The sequence below is a fragment of the Erythrolamprus reginae genome, chromosome 1 (assembly GCF_031021105.1).
Source record: "Erythrolamprus reginae isolate rEryReg1 chromosome 1, rEryReg1.hap1, whole genome shotgun sequence".
NCBI lineage: Eukaryota > Metazoa > Chordata > Lepidosauria > Squamata > Dipsadidae > Erythrolamprus > Erythrolamprus reginae.
In genome coordinates, this window is record NC_091950.1 from 55,394,533 (window position 1) to 55,417,629 (window position 23,097).

At 40.9% G+C, this 23,097-nt stretch overlaps 1 protein-coding gene across 6 annotated transcripts in view; it reads left to right on the forward strand.

The window, feature by feature from the left end:
* Window positions 1-23,097, forward strand: part of SYNE3 (spectrin repeat containing nuclear envelope family member 3) — a 78,336-nt gene that overhangs the window by 9,254 nt on the left and 45,985 nt on the right. For all 6 annotated transcript variants that reach the window (XM_070752823.1, XM_070752775.1, XM_070752814.1 and 3 more), the window contains exons 2-4: window positions 17,592-17,749; window positions 18,595-18,767; window positions 20,596-20,905. In XM_070752823.1, coding sequence (XP_070608924.1) covers window positions 17,606-17,749; window positions 18,595-18,767; window positions 20,596-20,905 — 627 coding nt within the window. In that variant the 5' untranslated portion in view covers window positions 17,592-17,605. The remainder of the gene's footprint in view (window positions 1-17,591; window positions 17,750-18,594; window positions 18,768-20,595; window positions 20,906-23,097) is intronic.

A 23,097-nucleotide genomic window follows, 5' to 3' on the forward strand; every position in this document is an offset into this window, starting at 1 on the left:
TCAGCCTGTAGAAAAAAGTAGTGACTCAGGGGGAAATGAGCTATTTGCTAATAAATAGCCAAGCCCCATTTTATGATGGGCAATTCTGTCTTATTTTATAGAAAGAGAAAGTGTTTTTCCCATTATTGAATTTGGCAATGATATTTATGCCTATAGCAAATGTGGTCTTTGATTCCTTAGCTTCGCCCACATTCGGCAGAACTTAATGTTTTAATTGCTTTCCGTAGAAAAGGTGCTGTTTTCTACAGTACATGCAAACTTTGATCCTGTGTTTTTTCCCCCAAGTAAAGGACACAGCTTTGATGAAGTACAAATGAATTGGAATTAAGGAGTTTGTTAGATCAATTATTTCCAAACTAGAGCAAAATAAGGGTAGACCTCCCATATTTCCAAAGTGCTATGAGTAGATGTATGGATTTGAGCATAAGAAATTTTCTTTCCGTAAATGAATGGTTCTTTGGGTTTGAGTTGTCTTGGAAGGGAATTAAAAGCAAGTTGTTTGTGTTTGGATCACCTAGAGGAGGGGGCTTGTCATGATCATGCAATCCAAATCTTAAAACAGTTCTTTACTATTGAACCTTGAGGATGCTACTGTAGATAAAGGAGCAAGTTGTACAAGATCTCGCAATATTGAACATGACAGACAGTTAAATAACAAGTCAGAGAATATGGTGTGATTTGGAATTAAGAAGTAATAGGATATACATCTGTTTGTATCAGAACCTCTTTCATTCAGCATCGTAGCCTACCACAAGAGTTCAGTGATAACATTTGGTCTTCTCTTATAGATCATGGAAGTATCTTTTTTAAAAGTTTTAAGCTTAAAAATATATCTGATTTTTCAAATTTAATTTTGGGAAACACATATTTGTGAGCAATTCAAGGCGGTAGTTCTCACCAACTACAGAAATGAAAGGTGTTTATTAGGATAAAATGGATCTGCAACAGGTGGGTTTCAGCATATTCTGATTAGTTCTAGAGGACCAGTGGTAGAAATTTTGAGTAGTTCAGAGAAACGATAGTGGAAAGTTTGAGTAGTTTGGAGAACTGGTAAATACTACCTATGACTGGGCCCCGCCCCCATCTCTTCTCTGCCTCCTGAGTGCCAGCTGATTGGGAGGAAATGGAGGTTTTGCAGTATCCTTCCCCTGCCATGCTCACCAAGCGACACTATTCACCAGTTAATGAACTCAATCTGTATAGTCTGGAGGACAGAAGGGAAAGGGGGGACATGATCGAAACATTTAAACACGTTAAAGGGTTAAATAAGGTTCAGGAGGGAAGTGTTTTTAATAGGAAAGTGAACACAAGAACAAGGGGGCACAATCTGAAGTTAGTTGGGGGAAAGATCAAAAGCAACACGAGAAAATATTATTTTACTGAAAGAATAGTAGATCCTTGGAACAAACTTCCAGCAGACGTGGTTGATCAATCCACAGTAACTGAATTTAAACATGCCTGGGATAAACATATATCCATCCTAAGATAAAATACAGGAAATAGTATAAGGGCAGACTAGATGGACCATGATGTCTTTTTCTGCCGTCAATCTTCTATGTTTCTATGTTTCTATGCCCACAGAACCAATAGTAAAAAAGTTGAAACCCACTACTGATCTGCAAGTCATTATATACCATGTGATAAGAAATGTAATAAGGAAAAAAATAGATTTTGGGGGAGTAAAATACGTTTGGCGTTAGAAATCTTTTCTAGATATGTGTATATTGTTACTAGGGGCATGCAGAGAGGTAGCTCCAAAAAGGAAATATAGCAGTCATGTGATCGAAGCCACATCCATTTTTAATAGCTGTGGATACCTGCCCACCTTGCTGAAATTATTGAACATTTTGATAAATTAGTTCTCTTGCAAGGAACTGCAAAACTTCATAGACTACCTGTGAGTGGGGAGCAAAAGAGCCAAGCACATTTTCAAGGACAATGTCTTCCTTAGAGTAAGATACCTGAGCTAAGAAATTATGCTTTCTAACTCATGGGGAAGGCTCTTAAGGAGGGCAGCCCCTCCCCCATCTGAAATGCATAAATGTCTAAATGGACCTTGAAGTCTGCTAAAGTAATATAATGATATGTATAAGTGACCTTGAGGAGTAAGGGGAAGAGAAGCTGCCTAGGAAACGATCAGACAAGAGGAGGAGTTGACTGTCAGAGGAAACTTAGAAAGGAGGCATCCTAATTGATTGCGCAATTAAAAGTGGTGGCAGGAGATTCTGTTAATGCTGCCTTACAATATAGTAGAATGAGCTCATTTGGCTGATTTTTCGGTCTCCTTTACCTGGGAGAGTTGACAAGCAATGAATAGGTTTGTAAAGATTTTTTAAAAAAAATTAGGTCAAAGTAAACTACAAGGAACACTTTTTCATAGACTTTGGGGAGAACCACTGTTCTTGTAAGACCTTCCGTTTGGGAAGTATTTGGGAACATATTTGTTTGGAAAACCTTGAACAAATTTGTAGATTTCATTTCATCTCTGTGTCTTACATGTGTGTGCAATTACAGATCAAAACTGATAAAAGCTATTTTATTCTGGGGATTTTTTTTCTTTTTAGTATCATTTGTATCATTTAGTATTATTTGCTAGGAAACAATAAAGGGAGAAGGATTTTACATATTTTGTGTGTGGCTTCTCATAAGTTGGGCTTCTAAAACTTTGCACGACTTGCTAAAATAAAGAATGAACATTCACCCATGAATACAACTTTGATTTCAATGGCATTTAGACAGGGCAAAATATAAATACCATATATCATTTTTATTTATCCTGTTTTAATACCAATATGACAAGGTTTGTCAGACTTGATGGAACTGCCAATGTTTGTCATAGGCTTGCCAAGGCAAAGCATGGAGCCAAGTTTTGCTTTGCTTAGGCAAATCTGCAGCTGGTTTAGCCAGGCTAAGCCAGGAAAAAGCCCACAGTGAATTCTGAGATTCTTGACAAACGTCTTAAAGTTTTAAAAGATGTGTGTGACTCCATCTAAATTCGAGTTTCAGAATGACATAAATGTTCGTATTTGCAATAGAGATTTCTGGGTTTCTGTTCAGTTGCTTTTAAATGTAATGACGATATAGGTGATTCTTCTGTTAGTGCTGGCTATTGGCTTCCAACTGTAAGCTACATATGAGTGTCATGGCAAAAGGCTTACGATCATAAATCAAGATCTTGGAAGTCTTCTAGTCCAAGCAGATTGACAACAATGGAATTTAGTATAACAGAGTTGGAAGGGACTTTGGAGGTGGTCTAGCCCAACCCCCTGCTCAGGCAGGAAACTCTATACCCAGGGTGGCAAACCTATGGCACATGCACACACCGGGCGGCTGCTCTTCCTGGTACAGGCATGGACATGCACACTGGCAACCTGGTCTTTGTGCATGCCAGATATCAGAAGTCCAAGTGGCTGGAACACACATGCATACTAGAAACAGGAAGAGCAGCCACTTGGTCGCGTACATATGCACCAGGTAACTGCTCTCCTGACTTTTGGCATATGCGTGGGCACTCCCATTTTGGCACTCAAAAAGGTCGCCAACACTGCACTATTTACAGGACTGCCTCCTCCCTCATACCTCGCTGCGGCCAGTAAGGGCCCACAGAATTGTTCTTCTCCATGTCCCATCCGTCAAACAATGTTGGATGGCGGGACCTCGGGGAAGAGCCTTCTCTGTGGTGGTTCCGACCCTTTGGAAACAACTGCCTCCAGAGATCCACATTATCTCCACCCTACCTGTCTTCCAGAAAGCCGTTAAGACCTGGCTTTTCTGGCAGGCCTGGAATTAGGCTGATTGTAAGTGTGTATGTTTTTTATATTATTATTATTTATTTTTATTATTAGATCTTAACTGTTTTTATTGTTGTTGTATTTACTTATTATGTAATCAATAAAAACAATAATATAAAAACATGCATACTTACAGATGCTCAGTGTCCTTTTGGAGTGAGCGGCATATAAATACAATAAATAAATAATAAATAAATAAATATCTTTTCAAACAAATTGTTGCCTGATATCTTGTTAGAAAGTCCAGTGTTGCCACATTCAAAACTTTTGGAGGAGAGTTGCTCCACTGATTAATTGTTCTAATTGTTAGGAAATTTCTAGGTTGCTTCTCTCCTTGATTAGTTTCTACCCATTGCTTCTTCTCTACCCTCAGGCGCTTTGGAGAATAGCTTGACTCCCTGTTCTTTGTAGCAACCTATGAGATACTGCAACACTGCTACCATGTCACCACTTGTCCTTCTTTTCATTAAACTACACATACCCAATTCCAGCAATCAGTATTTATATATTTTAGCCTCCAGTCCCCTAATCATTTAGCCTCCTGTCCCCTAATTTGTTGCTCTTCTCTGCACTCTTTCCACAGTCTCAACACCTTTTTTACATTGTGGTGACCAAAACCAGATGTGATACTCCAAGCTTGGTCTTACCACGGCATAGGTTAATATAATCAACCAACACTTTATCCTTAGATTATCCACGATTGACTTTTCCAAATTCCTAAGAGATCAGTAAGGGGCGTGCATAAGTGAACTAGAGTGCCTTCCATCCCTGTCCTATTGCTCTCCTATATCTCCTATATGTTGTGGTTCAGCCTGAGTCAGATCAAAGACCAGCTGCGTCTCTGCTGGCTCCATGCCCGCGGGAGGCTGAGAGCGGAGAGGAGAGTTCTTTGCAGTAAGACAGTGCAGACAGCAATCATGAAAGTGAAGGTGATGTAAGGCCTGGGAGCCCTGGGGAAGGGCTATCTCAAGCAAGTAGCTGTGATTCCCTGGAGTCCCTGGATGGTGACGCACAAGCTATCATTGGTATGCGGCAGAGACGCATAGCTCAAAGGAGAAATCAACTGCGTAGATATTATCAGCATTGAATGAGGAACACCAGGGGGTTGGGTGTGGTCCTCATTAGCATGGAAGGGTTTATAAGGCATGAGAACCATTCCGGCAGCATGGAGTATTATCAAAGGGGAGTTGGTGTTATCTGCATTTTCTCTCAGCGTTTTTGTTCCTGGCTCGTGGCCCAGCAGCCTTGAAGATTGGTGTGAGGTGTGTTTCTGTTGGCTCAACAGCCTCATCTTGGCATTAAGGATCCTGTGTTTCTGTATGAACAATTGCCTTTGTGTATCTATTTGGAGTTCCAGTGTTTTCCTAATCTGTAAGGACATTTTCTGTTGGCTTCTTTTCTCTTTACCATTATAAAACTGTGTTTGGATTCAACCGGTGTGTCTGGCTTGTCTTTTTGGGTTGGTCATAGCTTCCGGAGTGACCCAGACAGAACACTATACCATTCTTCTTTTCCTATACAGTATTTCTTCTATTCTTTCATTGATATATTTTATTCCTATTTCTTCTCTTCTATTCTTTCTTAGATATATTTCTCTATGATATATCCTCTATAACCTTCATTATGTATTTACAATATGTATACCAATATAACCCTTATTGTATAATGGACAAAATCAATCAATCAATTAAATTACATTAAATAAATAAATAAATAAATGCATACATACATACATACATACATACACACACACATACACACATACATACATACAGAATGTGGAGTTGCCCTCTTAGCAGAACTGAATGTGCCCACTAGATGGGAAAGAAACTGCTTCTGGGATTGAAAACATATGTTTGTAACCCAGCACACTCTTGGGCACACACACAAACACATATGCACAGGCAGAGTAGGAGTACTTTATGGAAAATAGAAGTGCAGGCAAAAGTGAGTCATGAGGAAATAGCCTATTTTACTTTGTTCCCAAAAATACAGTAAATGCCTTAGCTCTAAATATATCTGCAGTATGAAGGGTGTTGATTTATTTATTTTTTTTCTGAAAAGCCACAGGGAGATGAAGTTGTCAGTAACTGCCTTATCTACTTGGTCAGGCAAGTTTTTGCACCACTGGTGCTTGTGTTTGTCAGTGCTATTTTGCAGCCTAACTCACTTGGGACTCTGCCATGAAAAGGCATGGAGTGGCTGGATTGTCTAGAAGTATGTAGCTTTGGGACGATTGCAAAATAAAGTTCAGAACAATTATGGTCAGAGAATCTTAATTAATGAACCTTGTCCCATAACAAAATAGCAGTGATTGTTTTCTTTGAGCCAATTCTTATTGCTTCCAACTTTAATATGGTACTTTTGCATGTGAATTTCATTTGTCATGACAAACATCCATTTTACAGGGCTGATGATTAATATCCAAGTCTAAACACAGTTGAGCTTTACTGTAGAATTCTTTATTTCTAATCTAAATGAAGTAAAATAAGTATGTAAACAACACTTTCTACATTTAGGAAAATTAAATCATGGGATGGGGGTGCAGGAAATGAGTGAAGAATGAACATAGCCACAAAATAATTAAAAGCAATGTAGAATTTTTATTGTAGGGATGAATTTTAAAGCAAACTGTAATTCATGTCTCCAAGATTAATAATACTTTGGATTATTCTACTTTGGATTATATCCATCAATTAAAAATACTGTGAAAAATCCTGATATTTAGGGAAATTCCATATACAAAATTATGCATATTCACCTAGATGGTTTACAAATATGTGCTGTATTTGTAAGTACACATACATAAATACACATAGCCTGTAAGTCATGTATTTCTATCACATAGAAACAAAACTGTCTGTCTGTCTACATCTGCTTGTCTGTCTGTCTGTCTGTCTATCTACATCTGTTTGTCTGCCTGCCTGCCTGTCTGTCTGTCTGCCTATCTATCATACCCATCCTTCATGCATTCAATTTACTTTGTTCTCCTAATATACCCAAGCCACATAAGTAAGCAGAAACATTCTTTTGCACACGTTTTTGCATGCTTCAGAAATATTCATTCTTCATAATAAACGACACTGTTCACAATAGTACTGCTGTAATCAGCATACAGTATCTTAAAATGTCACTATAAATTGAAAACTTCAACAACATTAGCAACATTTTCTCAGTGAGATTTAAATTCTTCATCTTTATCTAACTCTATACCTGACCCCTATTCTAATCCAGTTATTATGATAAATATGTGTGGATGCAGCTTTAGAGTTTATCAGGAGAATTTACTTTGTATCTTTTAAGTAACCAAACAATATACTACTGGGTTTCCACAAAAAATAAGACCCTAAAATAAGCACTTGGCCTAATTGTCATACACTCAAAAGCCCAATTGAGCTTATTATCAGGGGATTTATTTATTTATTTATTTATTTGTCTGTCTGTCTGTCTGTCTGTCTGTCTGTCTGTCTGTCTGTCTGTCTGTCTATCTATCTATCTATCTATCTATCTATCTATCTATCTATTTATTAGATTTGTATGCCACCCCTCTCTGTAGACTTCGTAGATGTCTTATTTTGGGGAAAACAGGGTATTTTGCAACTTGATTTTTTAATCAGAAATATATGAAAATCACTTGTGATTTTATTTGAAAATAATTTTCATGAAAACACTGATGAGAGCAATATGAACGAAAACACTGAAAAGTCACAGGTACGATAAAATAATTGTAATTAGGATAATTAGAATTACAGGTTATAGCATTTTGAATTTTCGACTATTTCCACTTTTTCTGTTCCTGTTCCTCACAGCCTTCAAAATTTAATATTTTATTGCATTTTTAAATAGTATCAAGAGATAAAGACCTAGACTATCAGAAACATTTTAATAAGAAAAGCCCTTCTTTTTTCAATGGTACAGAGTTTTCGCTCTCTCCAAACAAAACACATCACCGCTCTAGCCAGTTTAGAATTATGGGAGTTATTCTTCAGCAATCGAGGGTGGGGGGAAGTTTATTTATTTATTATTTAGATTTGTATGCCGCCCCTCTCCACAGACTCGGGGCGGCTCACAGCAAGATACAACTATAACAAATCCAAATATAATTTAAAATATTTAAAAAGAACCCCATTTTACTAACAAACACACACACAAACATACCATGCATAAATTGTACATGCCAGGGGGAGGTGTTTCAGTTCCCCCATGCCTGACGACAAAGGTGGGTTTTAAGGAGTTTACGGAAGGCAGGGAAAGTAGGGGCAGTTCTAATCTCTGGGGAGAGTTGGTTCCAGAGAGTCGGGGCCGCCACAGAGAAGGCTCTTCCCCTGGGGCCCGCCAATCGACATTGTTTAGTTGACAGAACCCAGAGAAGGCCCACTCTGTGGGACCTAATCAGTCACTGGGATTCGTGCGGCAGAAGGCAGTCTCGGAGATATTCTGGTCCAGTGCCATGAAGGGCTTTAAAGGTCATAACCAACACTTTGAATTGTGACCGGAAATTGATCGGCAGCCAATGCAGACTGCGGAGTGATGGTGAAACATGGGCATACCTAGGTAAGCCCATGACTGCTCTCGCAGCTGCATTCTGCACGATCTGAAGTTTCCGAACACTTTTCAAAGATAGCCCCATGTAGAGAGCATTACAGTAGTCGAACCTCGATGTGATGAGGGCATGAGTGGTTCAGTAGCTGGCTGAAGCGTAGACATCAGAGAGTTATTGTTAACGGCGAGTATTCTGAGCAGAGTCAGGTTACAAGCGGTGTGCCACAAGGGTCTGTTCTGGGTCCTATTCTTTTTAATATGTTTGTGAGTGACATAGGGGAAGGTTTGGTAGGGAAGGTTTGCCTATTTGCCGATGACTCTAAAGTGTGCAATAGGGTTGATATTCCTGGAGGCGTCTGTAATATGGTAAATGATTTAGCTTTACTAGATAAATGGTCAAAGCAATGGAAACTGCAGTTTAATGTTTCCAAATGTAAAATAATGCACTTGGGGAAAAGGAATCCTCAATCTGAGTATTGTATTGGCAGTTCTGTGTTAGCAAATACTACAGAAGAAAAGGATTTAGGGGTAGTGATTTCTGACAGTCTCAAAATGGGTGAACAGTGCAGTCAGGCGGTAGGGAAAGCAAGTAGGATGCTTGGCTGCATAGCTAGAGGTATAACAAGCAGGAAGAGGGAGATTATGATCCCGCTATATAGAATGCTGGTGAGACCACATTTGGAATACTGTGTTCAGTTCTGGAGACCTCACCTACAAAAAGATATAGACAAAATTGAACAGGTCCAAAGACGGGCTACAAGAATGGTGGAAGGTCTTAAGCATAAAACATATCAGGAAAGACTTAATGAACTCAATCTGTATAGTCTGGAGGACAGAAGGAAAAGGGGGGACATGATCGAAACATTTAAATATATTAAAGGGTTAAATAAGGTCCAGGAGGGAAGTGTTTTTAAAAGGAAAGTGAACACAAGAACAAGGGGACACAATCTGAAGTTAGTTGGGGGAAAGATCAAAAGCAACATGAGAAAATATTATTTTACTGAAAGAGTAGTAGATCCTTGGAACAAACTTCCAGCAGACGTGGTAGATAAATCCACAGTAACTGAATTTAAACATGCCTGGGATAAACATATATCCATCCTAAGATAAAATACAGAAAATAGTATAAGGGCAGACTAGATGGACCAGGAGGTCTTTTTCTGCCGTCAGACTTCTATGTTTCTATGTTTCTATGAGTGACTGTGAGCAATGAGTCCCGGTCCAGATATGGCCGCAACTGGTGCACCAGGCGAACCTGGGCAAACGCCCCCCTCGCCACAGCTGAAAGATGGTTCTCTAATGTGAGCTGTGGATCGAGGAGGACGCCCAAGTTACGAACCCTCTCCGAGGGGGTCAATGATTCCCCCCCCCAGGGTAATGGACGGACAGATGGAATTGTCCTTGGGAGGCAAAACCCACAGCCACTCCGTCTTATCCGGGTTGAGTTTGAGTCTGTTGACACCCATCCAGGCCCCAACAGCCTCCAGACACCGGCACATCACTTCCACTGCTTTGTTGACTGGACATGGGGTGGAGATGTAAAGCTGGGTATCATCAGCGTACTGATGATACCTCACCCCATGCCCTTGGATGATCTCACCCAGCGGTTTCATGTAGATATTAAATAGCAGGGGGGAGAGGACCGACCCCTGAGGCACCCCACAAGGGAGAGACCTTGGAGTCGACCACTGACCCCCCACTAACACCGACTGTGACTAACCGGAGAGGTAGGAGCGGAACCACTGGAGAACAGTGCCTCCCACCCCCAACCCCTCCAGCCGGTGCAGAAGGATACCATGGTCGATGGTATCGAAAGCCTCTGAGAGGTCAAGAAGCACCAGGACAGAGGATAAACCCCTGTCCCAGGCCCGCCAGAGATCATCCATCAACGCGACCAGTGCTGTAACCGGGCCTGAAACCCGACTGCTGGGGACCTAGATAATCGGCTTCTTCCAAGGACCGTTGGAGCTGGAGCGCCACCACCTTCTCAACAACCTTCCCCATAAAGGGAAGGTTGGAGACTGGATGATAGTTATTAAGTACGGCTGGGTCCAGGGAAGGCTTCTTGAGGAGGGGGCGCACGAGCGCCTCTTTATACAGTGTTGGAAAAACTCCCTTCCCCAAGGAAGCGTTGGTAATCTCCTGGACCCAGCTCCGTGTCACCTCCCTGCTGTCCGAGACCAGCCATGAGGGACACGGATCCAGTAAACAGGTGGCGGAACTCACAGCTCCAATGGCCTTGTCCACTTCATCAGGTGTCACCAGATCAAACTCTTCCCAGACAGGTGGACAAGTATGTGCCCCAGTCACCTCAACTGACTCGTTGTCAGTTGACTCTGTTTTCCAATAGGAGTCGAGGTCGGCCCGGATCTGAGCAATTTTATCAGTGAAAAACATTTTAAAATCCTCAGCACTGCTCTGCAAGGGCTCCCCAACTCCCCCCTGGTTAAGAAGGGAGCGGGTCACCCTAAACAGACCGCCCGGGCGGGATTCCGCTGATGCAATCAAGGCGGCATGGTACGCGCATCTTGCCGCCTTGAGTGCCACTTTGTAAGTCTTAATAAAAGCTCTTACAAGTGTTCGATCAGATTCAGACCTACTCTTCCTCCATCGCTTCTGTAGACGTCTCTTCTGGCGTTTCAACTTCCTGAGCTCCTCGTTGAACCATGGAGCTCTACTGGGTCTAGCACCACAGAGAGGTCGCAAAGGCGCAATCTGGTCAAGAGCCTCCACTGTAGCCTTGTTCCAGGCCTCCGCAAGAGACTCTGCCGAACTGTGGACGAGTGCCTCTGGAATAACCCCAAGCGCCATCTGAAAGCCCTCTGGGTCCATCAGGCGTCTGGGGCGGAACATCTTAATTGGTTCCGCCTCCCTGTGGGGAAGGATTGGAGCCAGGAAGTCAAGCCATAGTAGGAAATGGTCTGACCATGACAAAGGCAATGCTTCTAAGCCCCTTAGTCTCAGACCATTACTCAATTGCTCGGAAAGGAATACCATGTCAGGTGCGTGCCCTCCCTCGTGAGTTGGACCCTGTACTACTTGAGTCAGGTCCTTGGCTGTCATGGTGTCCATGAACTCCTGTGCCAACCCAGAGGTTTCGCCGAGTGACGGCAGGTTGAAGTCCCCCGGGACAATAAGTTCGGGGAACTCCACCGCCAACCCGGCTACCTCCTCGAGTAGCACAGGCAGGGCTTATGCCATGCAGCTGGGAGGCAGGTACATGAGAAGCAAGCCCACCTGAACCCCTAAGTCCAACTTCAGAAGGAGGGACTCGCAACCTGCAATCTCCGGAGCAACGAGCCTACGCAGGCAAAGGCTCTCCCTGGCTATAATAGCCACTCCTCCCCCCCCCCTTCCCTGGGGTCGAGGTTGATGCCATATCTGAAACCCGGCTGGGCAAATTTCCGAGAGAGGAACTCCTCCCTCCGGGCCCAGCCAGGTTTCAGTTACACATGCCAGGTCAGCCTCCTCATCCAGGATTAAATCCCGGATGAGGAGAGCTTTATTTACCACCGACCTGGCATTGAGCAGCAGCAACCTGAACACAGTACTTTAAATCAGTGATGAAATCTAATTTTTTAAACTACTGGTTCTGTGGGCATGGCTTGGGTGTAGTATGACTTAGTGGGTGTGGCTTAGTGTCCATGTCAGGGGAAAGATACTGCAAAATCCCCATGCCCTCCCCATTCCTGGGGGAAGGATACTGCAAAATCTCCATTCCCACCTGTCCATTCCCACCCTGGCTGCCCCAGCTTTATGGAATCAACTCCTCCCCGATGTCCATAATGCTCCCACCTTACTGGCCTTCTGAAAGACTTTGAAGACCTGGTTTTGCCAGTAGGCTTGGAGGCCATGAATACTACCATCTGTCATGGCCGGACTGTGTTGATAGGATAGGTGTGTATGTTCTGGTTGATTGGATTGTTGTGTGTTTATAGTGTTGGATATGACCTATAAAGCATTGGACCAGATTACTTGTGGGACTGCCTCCTGTCACATGAGTTCCAGTAACCGGTCAGGTCCCACAGAGTCGGCCTTCTCCAAGTCCCATCAACTAGACAATGCTGCTTGGTGGGGCTTAGGGGAAGAGCCTTCTCTGTGGGGGGCCCAGCCCTCTGGAATCAGTATTCTCCCAAAGATTCGTACTGTCCCCACCCTCTTTGCCTTCCGTAAGAACTTGAAAACCCATCTATGCTGCCAGGCTTGGGGTCACTAGACCTTAGCCACTGGCCGACGAGTGTGATGTATGCTTGTTGTTCGAATATGAATAAATGATTTTTAATGTTCCACGGTTTTTAGAACAGTTAGTTATATTAATTGGATTTTAAATGTTTATGCACCTCAGAGTCCCTCTTTTTTTTTTTAAGCCTTAAAAGTTTTGGATTTTTTTGATTCCCCTCACCTCACCTTCTTCCTTCGGCAGCGACTGTCCTCCTCCTCTTCTTCTTCCTCCTCCTCCTCCTTCCACCCAAATTCCAAGTTTTTATTTCTTTCCTACTGGGTTTGCATGCATTATTTCATTTTACATTGATTCCTATGGGAAAAATTGCTTCTACTTACAAACTTTTCTACCTAAGAACCTGGTCACAGAACAAATTAAGTTCTTAAGTAGAGGTACCACTGTATTGTGAGAGGTTTCTCCTAAAGTCCACCACCATTTCTATGGTTTTGAGTGTGTTCAAGCTCTTCAAAGTCCATGTGAACCAACAGTTTTCATCCATGCTACTTTTTGGGGGGAGCGGTGTTGGAGAGTCTTCTTTCATGCACACTATTGTCACCACAAATATTATCTTTTTTCTTCATTGTGAAGAAACACTCCCAGTCCCTAAATGAACTCTGCCTTCTGTAAAGGAAACTTCTTTGTGCCAACTTCCAATTTATTACATGCCCGAGGACATTTGTGCTGTGAGATTGTTAAACAAGAATGAGGAGTGGCAATAAAAACAAGATAATGGCTTTCAAACTTCAGGTGTAACTTAGTCATGATAACCTTGATTGAAATGACAAGCATATTTTGTCTCAGCACAAATCATTTATGATCTCATAAGGCAATGTGCGCAATCATCACCAATTCTCCCTTCTTGCTCTTCGCCCACTGAGGTTTATGGGATTCCCAGAATAAGATAACAATGATTTTTATTTAAGTGGCAGTTGAGAATCTGAGATTTCTCACCTTCCATAAATAGAAAGACTTTATACTAGCACAAACACTTAATCTGTTATGGTAAGCTTAGAGGATACACCATGCAAGGAACTAGGGAAGGACGGCATCTGTTAGGTCCCACAGAGTTGGTCTTCTCCGGATCCCGTCGATGGAACAATGTCGTCTGGCGGGGCCCAGGGAAAGAGGCTTCTCTGTGGTGGCCCTGACCCTCTGGAATGAACTTCCTCCAGAGATTAGGACTGCCCCTACCCTCCTTGCCTTTCGCAAACTTCTTAAAACCCACCTCTGCCATCAGGCATGGGGAAATTGATTCCCCTGAGCCGGGCTGTTTTATGCATGGTATGTTTGGGACGTTTGATTGTTTTTACATTAAGGATTTTAAACTGTTTTAATAATTGGATTTGTATTATGCTTTATTGTTGTGAGCCGCTCCGAGTCTTCAGAGAGGGGTGGCATACAAATCTAAATAAATAAATAAATCTCTTGAAGAACAACAAATAGAACAAAAGATTTATTATTAGACAGCGTAATGGTATGTGGGGATGACTTTGAGAGGCGGGGAAGACCTGCAGGCTGGGGAACAGTCAGATAAGGCAGCTTAGCCTGCAAAAAGAATGTGGACATGGCACATGTCAGAAAAAATCCTCCCTAGTTTGTGGTATCAGTATCACATAAACATGCATGCCATTCATGTGAATCCATGCATACAGTGGATCCATTTAAGAATTAGTCATATAGGTAGATTGTGGGAGGGAGATTGTGATCCCCTTGTATAGAGCGCTGGTGAGACCACATTTGGAATACTGTGTTCAGTTCTGGAGACCTCACCTACAAAAAGATATTGACAAAATTGAAAGGGTCCAAAGACGGGCTACAAGAATGGTGGAAGGTCTTAAGCATAAAACGTATCAGGAAAGACTTATTGAACTCAATCTGTATAGTCTGGAAGACAGAAGGAAAAGGGGGGACATGATCGAAACATTTAAATATGTTAAAGGGTTAAATAAGGTCCAGGAGGGAAGTGTTTTTAATAGGAAAGTGAACACAAGAACAAGGGGACACAATCTGAAGTTAGTTGGGGGAAAGATCAAAAGCAACGTGGGAAAATATTATTTCACTGAAAGAGTAGTAGATCCTTGGAACAAACTTCCAGCAGACGTGGTTGGTAAATCCACCGTAACTGAATTTAAACATGCCTGGGATAAATATATATCCATCCTAAGATAAAATAGAGGAAATAGTATAAGGGCAGACTAGATGGACCTGCACTTCATTTTTCTGCCATCAGTCTTCTATGTTTCTATGTTTCTAGGTATAGGGCCATGATGTTGAACCTATGGCACGCATGCCACAGGTGGAATGCAGAGCCCTCTCTGTGGGCACGCCAGCCGTTGCATCAGCCCAGCTCCCCTGTGCATGCGCACATGTCTCCCTCTGGCCAGCTGGTCTTCGGCTCTCTGCAATGGGGTGCATGCGCAGGGGGGTACTCATATTGCATTTGGGGGCAATGTGAGTGCCCCATTTAGTGCCCCATTCAGGCTTCCAGATTGGTGAAGGAAGCCTTCCAGGCACAGAATGGGGTGTACGTGCAGCCACCCTGCACTTCATTTTGTAGCTGGAAAGCCACTTGAACCAACCTGGAAGCCAAAACAGGGTCTGGGGCCACTACATAGGGCCCCTGTGCCCCATTTTGGGCCTGGAAAGCTGCCCACACAATCTGGAAGACAAAAATGGGTGAGGGTGGGTGCAGAGCACATGTGCGAAGGGTGGGGGAGTATGGGGGGGTCATTCATGCATGCACAGGATGGGGTGCATGTGGGAGAGTAGCGCACACGTGCGCAGGAAATGGGGGATCACGCACACATTACATTATGGGTATGGGTGCACATGCACACTGTTGCATACACACTCACTTTCGGCACACAATGACAAAAAGTTAAGCCACCACTGGTATAGGGAAACATTTATTTATTTTTATTTATTTATTTTATTCATTCGATTTTTATGCCGCCCTTCTCCTTAGACTCAGGGCGGCTGACAGCATGTTAGCAATAGCACTTTTTAACAGAGCCATCATATTGCCCCCACAATCCGGATCCTCATTTTAGCCACCTCGGAAGGATGGAAGGCTGAGTCAACCTTGAGCCGGTGATGAGATTTGAACCACTGACTCGCAAATCTACAGTCAGCTTCAGTGGCCTGCAGTGCAGCACTCTACCTGCTGTGCCACCCCAGCTCTCAGATTTGTAGATTTCAAACCTGAATTGTTTTTATTAGGCATAATATCAGAAAAACATGATAAGAAAAATATGTATTTAATATTACATGTCTTATCAGCAGCAAGGATTATTTTTGCATAATACTGGAAAAATGAAGAAATAGGGATAGGAATAGGAAGAAATAGTCAAGAAGTTATTACACTGTGCAGAAATGGATAGATTGACATTGAGAATTAAAAAGAAACAGGATGTAGAATATTATCAAACATGGAATCTATTCTACCAATGATTGGAAAATAGGAGTGGAGATTAAGAATGTAATCTGTATTGTTAAATTAAATACCCAGACAACATTATGTTTATTAAGCACTAAGAAATGTATTTAATAGATAATCAATTAAAAATAATAATAATTAGCCACATAGGTTGCTGACAAAGGGGATATGCTTCCAGGCTGTGAATGAAAGTTTGAAACAAAGGTTCAGTTTTTCAAATTGTAGGCATAAGCTAATATAATTAGATTCTTTTTAATTTGGTGGCGAAGGTGGTGGTAGCAGTGCTAATAATGGTACCTACAATATATAGAAATATTGCAGTTAGCTGGATGAGAAATCTTGCTTTCTGACATGCTAATTTCACCGTTGATTTGGATGTGAAGGCAATTTGGCTGGGACATCTGTCACCCAATTGATCACCAGAGTTGACTCAGCTGATCTGGCTGGCTACACGGGTATCTCTTTCCTCCCTTACCAATCCATGCATGTCCTTCCTGAAGCTGCATGCTTGGTGAAAGAGGATGGCCATCTCAGAGAGAAGGACTCTATTGATCTTTGGTAAAGGGTATAAAATAGCTGCACTCCACTATTAGAACTCCCAAACAAGCCCATACGGTACTTCATTTGTTGTAATGATTGGTTAGTTAGCATTTAGAAGATATATTTGGTCGTGCATTTGATCATGTGACCCCCATTTTGAAAATCAGATCTAAAGTTTGAAATATATCAGTTTAATTGAACTTAGTGGTTCGACTACTGTAATGCTCTCTACATGGAGCTACCTTTGAAAAGTGTTCGGAAACTTCAGATCGTGCAGAATGCAGCTGCGAGAGCAATCATGGGCTTCCCAAGGTATGCCCATGTTACACCAACACTCCGCAGTCTGCATTGGTTGCCAATCAATTTCCAATCACAATTCAAAGTGTTGGTTATGACCTATAAAGCCCTTCATGGCATCGAACCAGAATATCTCAGGGACCGCCTTCTGCCGCACAAATCCCAGCGACTGGTTAGGTCCCACAGAGTTGGCCTTCTCCAGGTCCTGTTGACTAAACAATGTCATTTGGCGGGACCCAGGAGAAGAGCCTTCTCTGTGGCGGCCCCGACCCTCTGGAACCAGCTCCCCCCGGAGATCAGAACTGCCCCCACCCTCCTTGCCTTTCATAAAGTTCTTAAGACCCATCTCTGCCATCAGGCATGGGGGAACTGAGACATCTCCCCCCGGCCTATACAGTTTATACATGGTATGTTTGTGTGTATGCTTGCTTTTAATAATGGGTTTTTTAGTGTTTTTTAAATTATTAGATTTGTTCTTACATTGTCTTTGTTATTGTTGTGAGCCGCCCCGAGTCTACGGAGAGGGGTGGCATACAAATCTAATAAATAATAATAATAATAATAATAATAATAATAATAATAATAATGGGACAGTTATTGATAAACACTATTACTTACATCATTCACACTTTAAATAACGTCAGTGATATTGCCCCTGGATTTGATGTCTCCACCTAAAACACCCAACTTGCCCTGAATTAAGAAACATTGCATTCCACTCCCCCTGTTTAAAATGCCTTTGTGCTCATTTCTCTCTGCCCAGTCTCTTCTAATGCAATGACCCAGCAGTCACAGAATGAATTTGACAGCAGTGTGGAGAAAGCCGAAGATTGGATGAAAACCATCCAGGAGAGGCTGCGGATAAATGACAATACTAAAGGACCTCGGTCTGCCTTGGAGGCAAGGCTCAGGGACACAGAGGTAAAAGAACCACAATATTTTCATAGCTGTGATTATTATATGAAGGCATATTCTGAAATCCTGTCCAGTATTTGTTTCTCAGAGCAAAAATGCACAAAATTGCACAATAAACATGGAGGTCTAATTCTGCTTATATGTCCTCCTTGCTATAAGATTAATTTGAAGTTCATTAACTTAATTAAATCAATTGATGTGACTTTCAGTTAAAATGTGAATAGCATAATCCTAACCCTAATAGCATAATCCTAACCCAGCTTTATTTACTGGGAACCGATGACATATAATCATATAATACAGACACACACAATTTATATTATGTCAGTTAAAATATCCCTGTGCATGAATTATTTTAAAGCACAGGATGGGAAGATTGAATTAACTCTATTATGAGAAAGTCTCCTTTATCCATTTACTTCCTTTCCATTTACTGGCTCTATGCATTTCCTTCTGTTTACTCTGAATGAAGCAACTAATATTCTATAGTCCATAATTTTCAGCGTTGTTAAAAGAGTACAGATTTAGAAGATAGATAGATAGATAGATAGATAGATAGATAGATAGATAGATAGATAGATAGATAGATAGATAGAAAGAATTATTTATTTTGCCAAGTGTTATTGGACACACAAGGAATTTGTCTTTGGTGCATATGCTCTCAGTGTACTTAAAAGAAAATATAGATTTGTCAAGAATTATGTGGTATAACACTTAATGATTGTCACAGGGGTCAAATAAGCAATGGATTTAGTTATTTCTTTTAAAGTATCTTTCTGCAAAAAAAACACCCAAACCTCATTAAATAACTTATTAATGTTTTAATTTTCATGTACAATTCTTCCTAATAGAAAATTTGTGAACTGGAACCTGAAGGCCGGTTGAAAATGGACCTGGTCCTAATGAAGGCTGATGCTCTGCTTCAGTGTATTAGTGAGGAGCAAAAGCATGAAATATTAACCAGGCTAAAGGATGTCAAAGCCATGTGGGAAGAAACAGCCATATACATTACTCATTGTCACAGGTAAGATTCTCAAGTGCCCCCCATTCGGCTGCCTACCAATGGCTTCCAAGAGTTTTCTGAGCAGAAACTCTTAAGCCAGAGAGAAAACAACAATTTTGTCCAACTTTATCACCCACTTTCTGAAGATTCTGGTTGATTTTCACATTTGCCCATGAAACAACTCATTATTTTATTTTATTTTATTTTATTTTATTTTATTATTTTATTTTATTATTTTATTTTATTATTTTATTATTTTATTATTTTATTTATTTACTTACTTACTTACTTACTTACTTACTTACTAACTAACTAACTAACTAACTAACTAACTAACTAACTAACTAACTAACTTATTAGATTTGTATGCTGCCCCTCTCAATTCCAAAACTATAGCCTATCATATATATGTCACATGTTTTTGCTGAATTTGAAAATTAAGGGAGACTAGGATAGATCTATTTCGGCCTTATTTTGGCCTCATCAACTAGCCATAACCTCACTGGGACTTGAACCTGCAACCTTTGCCTTGTAAGGCAGAGAATTAACCTCTAGGCTACAGTATCCAATCCTTTCAGCTCTGTACCAGGGAAGGGTTACATTTTGTGTCGAATCAATATACATAAATTTTATTAAACATTTTATATTAAAACAAAGTGTTACATTCTGGTTTTTGGACAATTGTCCCACTTTAATTTACATTCTTTTCTTATTCGTTTGCCTCACTTTAGTATTTGTAATAAACATATCAGGCTTCTTTGCACAGCATTAGATCATGGATTAATGTGATGGCTAAAGTTAAGCTCATTCAAAATCTCTTTAAAAGTTGAAAGAACAGTAATATGAGGGAAAAGTACAAGTGCTGGAACTGGAGAACAACCATCGTGGCAACATTTACACAGAACAGGTTGAGGGCCGTGAACTGGCACCGGTCCACACCATGGCAGCAACTGGTGCATGCAAACCAGTGAAGCCCCATCTATAGGATGCAGGTAGCACAATGAAGCCATGCCCCATATGGTCCTTGGAAAAACCTTTCTCCATGGAACCCTGGTGCCTAAAAGGTTGGCAGCCATTGCCTTAAATGAATGCCATATTTTGATGTTGGCATTTATTGACAAGTACCATTTAGATTTTGTTGACCATAGTTTAGTGCCCTCTGGATACAAACCATCCCCTGCTACTGGTCATTCTCTCTGGAGATGATGTAATTTATTTGTTTATTTTATTAATTGGATTTATATCCGCCCATCTCCGAGTACTCAGGGAGGCTTACAGCATATAAAAGAACAATACAAAATATCCTAAATCCAATTTTTAAAACTAAACTAACTAATACCCAATTTATTAAAAAAAAAAAACCCAGCAACTCTCATTCTAACAAACAAACAAACAAATGTTCCATTCATCGGCAGGGGCTGATGTCTAATGTCCCCAGACCAGTAGGCACAAGTGGGTCTTCAAATTCTTGAGCAAGGCAAGGAGGGTGGGGATGAAGTACGAATCTCTGGGGAGAACTGGTTCCAGAGGGCCGGAGCCCCCACAGAAAAGGTTCTTTCCCTAGGCCCCACCAGGCGATATTGTCTAGTTGACGGGACTTGGAGAAGGCCGACTCTGTGGAACCTGATAGGCCGCTGGGACTTATGTGACAGAAGGTGGTCTCATAAGTAATCTGGTCCAATGCCATGTAAGGCTTTATAGGTCATAACCAACACTTTGAATTGCGTTCGGAATCCAAGTGGCAGCCAATGCCGATGATGTAGTATTGGTCATACTCTCCATAGATGATTCCCTCTAATATTGGAGAAGGCAGAATTAATGTACCTAGCTGTCTTTTTTGTTCCAACAGCCGCATTGAGTGGGTGTGGTTACATTGGAGTGAATATTTGAAGGCCCAGGATGAATTTTACACCTGGCTTCACAACATGAAGTTGACCTTGGAACCTGACATAGAGTTGCAGCTTGGCTTAAAGGAGAAGCAGTGGCAGCTTAGCCATGCTCAGGTCCTACTGAAAGATATTCATAATCGGTCGTCTTTGCTGGATCGGCTACTAGAGGAAGCCATATCTCTGTATAACCGGATTGGAGATACAAGTGTTGATGAAGATGCCAGGGAAAAGATGAAGGAAGAATATGAAGAAATCAAGAACGAAGCAGAGGTGAGAAAAATCTGGAGTGAAGGCCAAATAGAAGAGCAAAGTAGATGTTGCAGCAGGTGTCCTCTGCTCCTGTCCCCTATATTTAATTCCCCCCCCCCAGCTGTACAGATCAGCAAATTGTCTTTTGTTTTGATCGGGAGTTGCAGATGTTGGCAGAGATCATATGATTCATCATGCTTCTCTTTGGCCCTGACGGTTGAGTCAAACCAGTGCCCAGGTTCACACCTACTTTACAGATCATAAAGATTACATTTACAAATTAAACTGAGCCACATAAATTGGTGGGTTGAGGGCTGAGGCACGCAAATTTGATCAGGATAGACGGGATCTTTTCTATGTGTTCTTTTCATGTACTTATGAAGTATTTTAGGCCTCTTATAAATAATAGCCTTTCCTCTCTTAAATTAAGCAGTTTTAATGCTTCAATTGAATACCAGCTAGGAGTAACATGCATTCTTCCACCTTATTAATAAAGACTATTTTCACTGTTCTGCCTCCATTCTTCTCAGTTTTGTCTATTGTACTACTGAAATATTTCCATATCTTTGTTCCATTTCTGTTCTATTTTTTATTACAAAATATTTCAATATTAGACACAGTCTAAATTACTAGAAAGCTTTTGCCATAAGCCTTTCATTTGGAACCAGATCCAAATGAAAGGCTTGGGGCAAAAGTTGTCTACTAATGTAGAAATATTTTATAGTATAGTTGACAAAATTAAGAAGAATGGAGGTAGAACAGTAAAAATACACTTTATTAGTAGGGTGCAAGAAAATTTATTGACCACTTAATGAATGGGTGAGATTATTGATAGACTTTTTCAGTAGGAAATCAGGAACAGTCTAAATATTCTGCAATATCTGGATACATGATGTCATATTGTTCTGAATCTCATTGGTTTCTCTCATCTGTTTATTTTCACATTTCAGAGTGAACCTAGACACAGGGATAATTTGTACTGTTCAGCCTCTTGCTCATCCTTCCAAAGAACTTCTAAAGCCTCTAAATCAAACTGGGATACCACATCTGTCTTGGGTTTAATTTTAAACCTTTCTCCCAATCACATAATCCCCTAAATCTTTGAGTCATAGAGACATTTGTATGAAATAACTTGCATATTTTATATATTGAATGTAATAAAGTTACTGTTACAACTCTAGCCCAAATATGAAAGCAAATCATGAGCAGAACCATTACTATCTGGATCTTTTGAAATGTATGCAATTAAAAGGAGGCAACCATGACTGAAAAGAAAATATTTATTTGCTGACAAAAAATGTTTTTGCCTAATTGTTGCATTGGTTATACTTGAAGAATAGTTACAGAACTTTACTCTTGGTTTTCCAAGGCTCTTATTGCACATTGTGTTCCAAAGAAAGTGGTGTTCCTAATGCATAAGGCACAAATTATTCTTTGTGATACATTAATTAAAATTTATGGTTCATAATAACCTTTTCTTTACAGCACTCTTTGAGGTGGTTCCTGTGAAAAAATATCATAGTCCCTGTACTTCTGGCTAAGAATTCATTGTATTTTCAAAACACTGTTTTCAATAATGATAATTGGTATTGGGAGACACCAAAATGTAGTTTCCCGGATTTAAATTAACCTTGCTAACATTTTATTTTTGTAATTTATTTTTATTCTGAATTTAGAAAGGTAAGTGAATTATCCTTCACAAGAGACACACCAGAAAGAAGGGTGGGGGTGTCAGGAGGAAAATGAAGTGAAAGCTCTCTCTCCAGAGCCTAATAGCAGATTTTGGAAAGATCCTTTTTATCTAACACATGGCAGAACAAGTTTAATTCCTCTTTTATTCTAATTTTAGTAACAAGTAACTGGGGCATTCACAAAAGGGTGTTAAAAAAGTCAAAATGCTGACTTCATTCATAATAATAATAATTAATAATTTATTAGATTTGTATGCCGCCCCTCTCCGAGGACTCGGAGCGGCTCACAACAAATAAAACATCATATACAAATCCAATGTTAAAACAGTCTTTAAAAAAAACCCTAATAAAAACAGTCATACAACCCACCATCCATAAAGTCAAAGGCAGCTAAGGATATATCAGTTCCTCCATGCCTGGCGACATAGATGAGTTTTCAAAAGTTTGCAAAAGGCAAGGAGGGTGGGGGCAGTCCTAAACTCTGGGGGGGGCTGATTCCAGAGGGCCGGGGCCACCACAGAG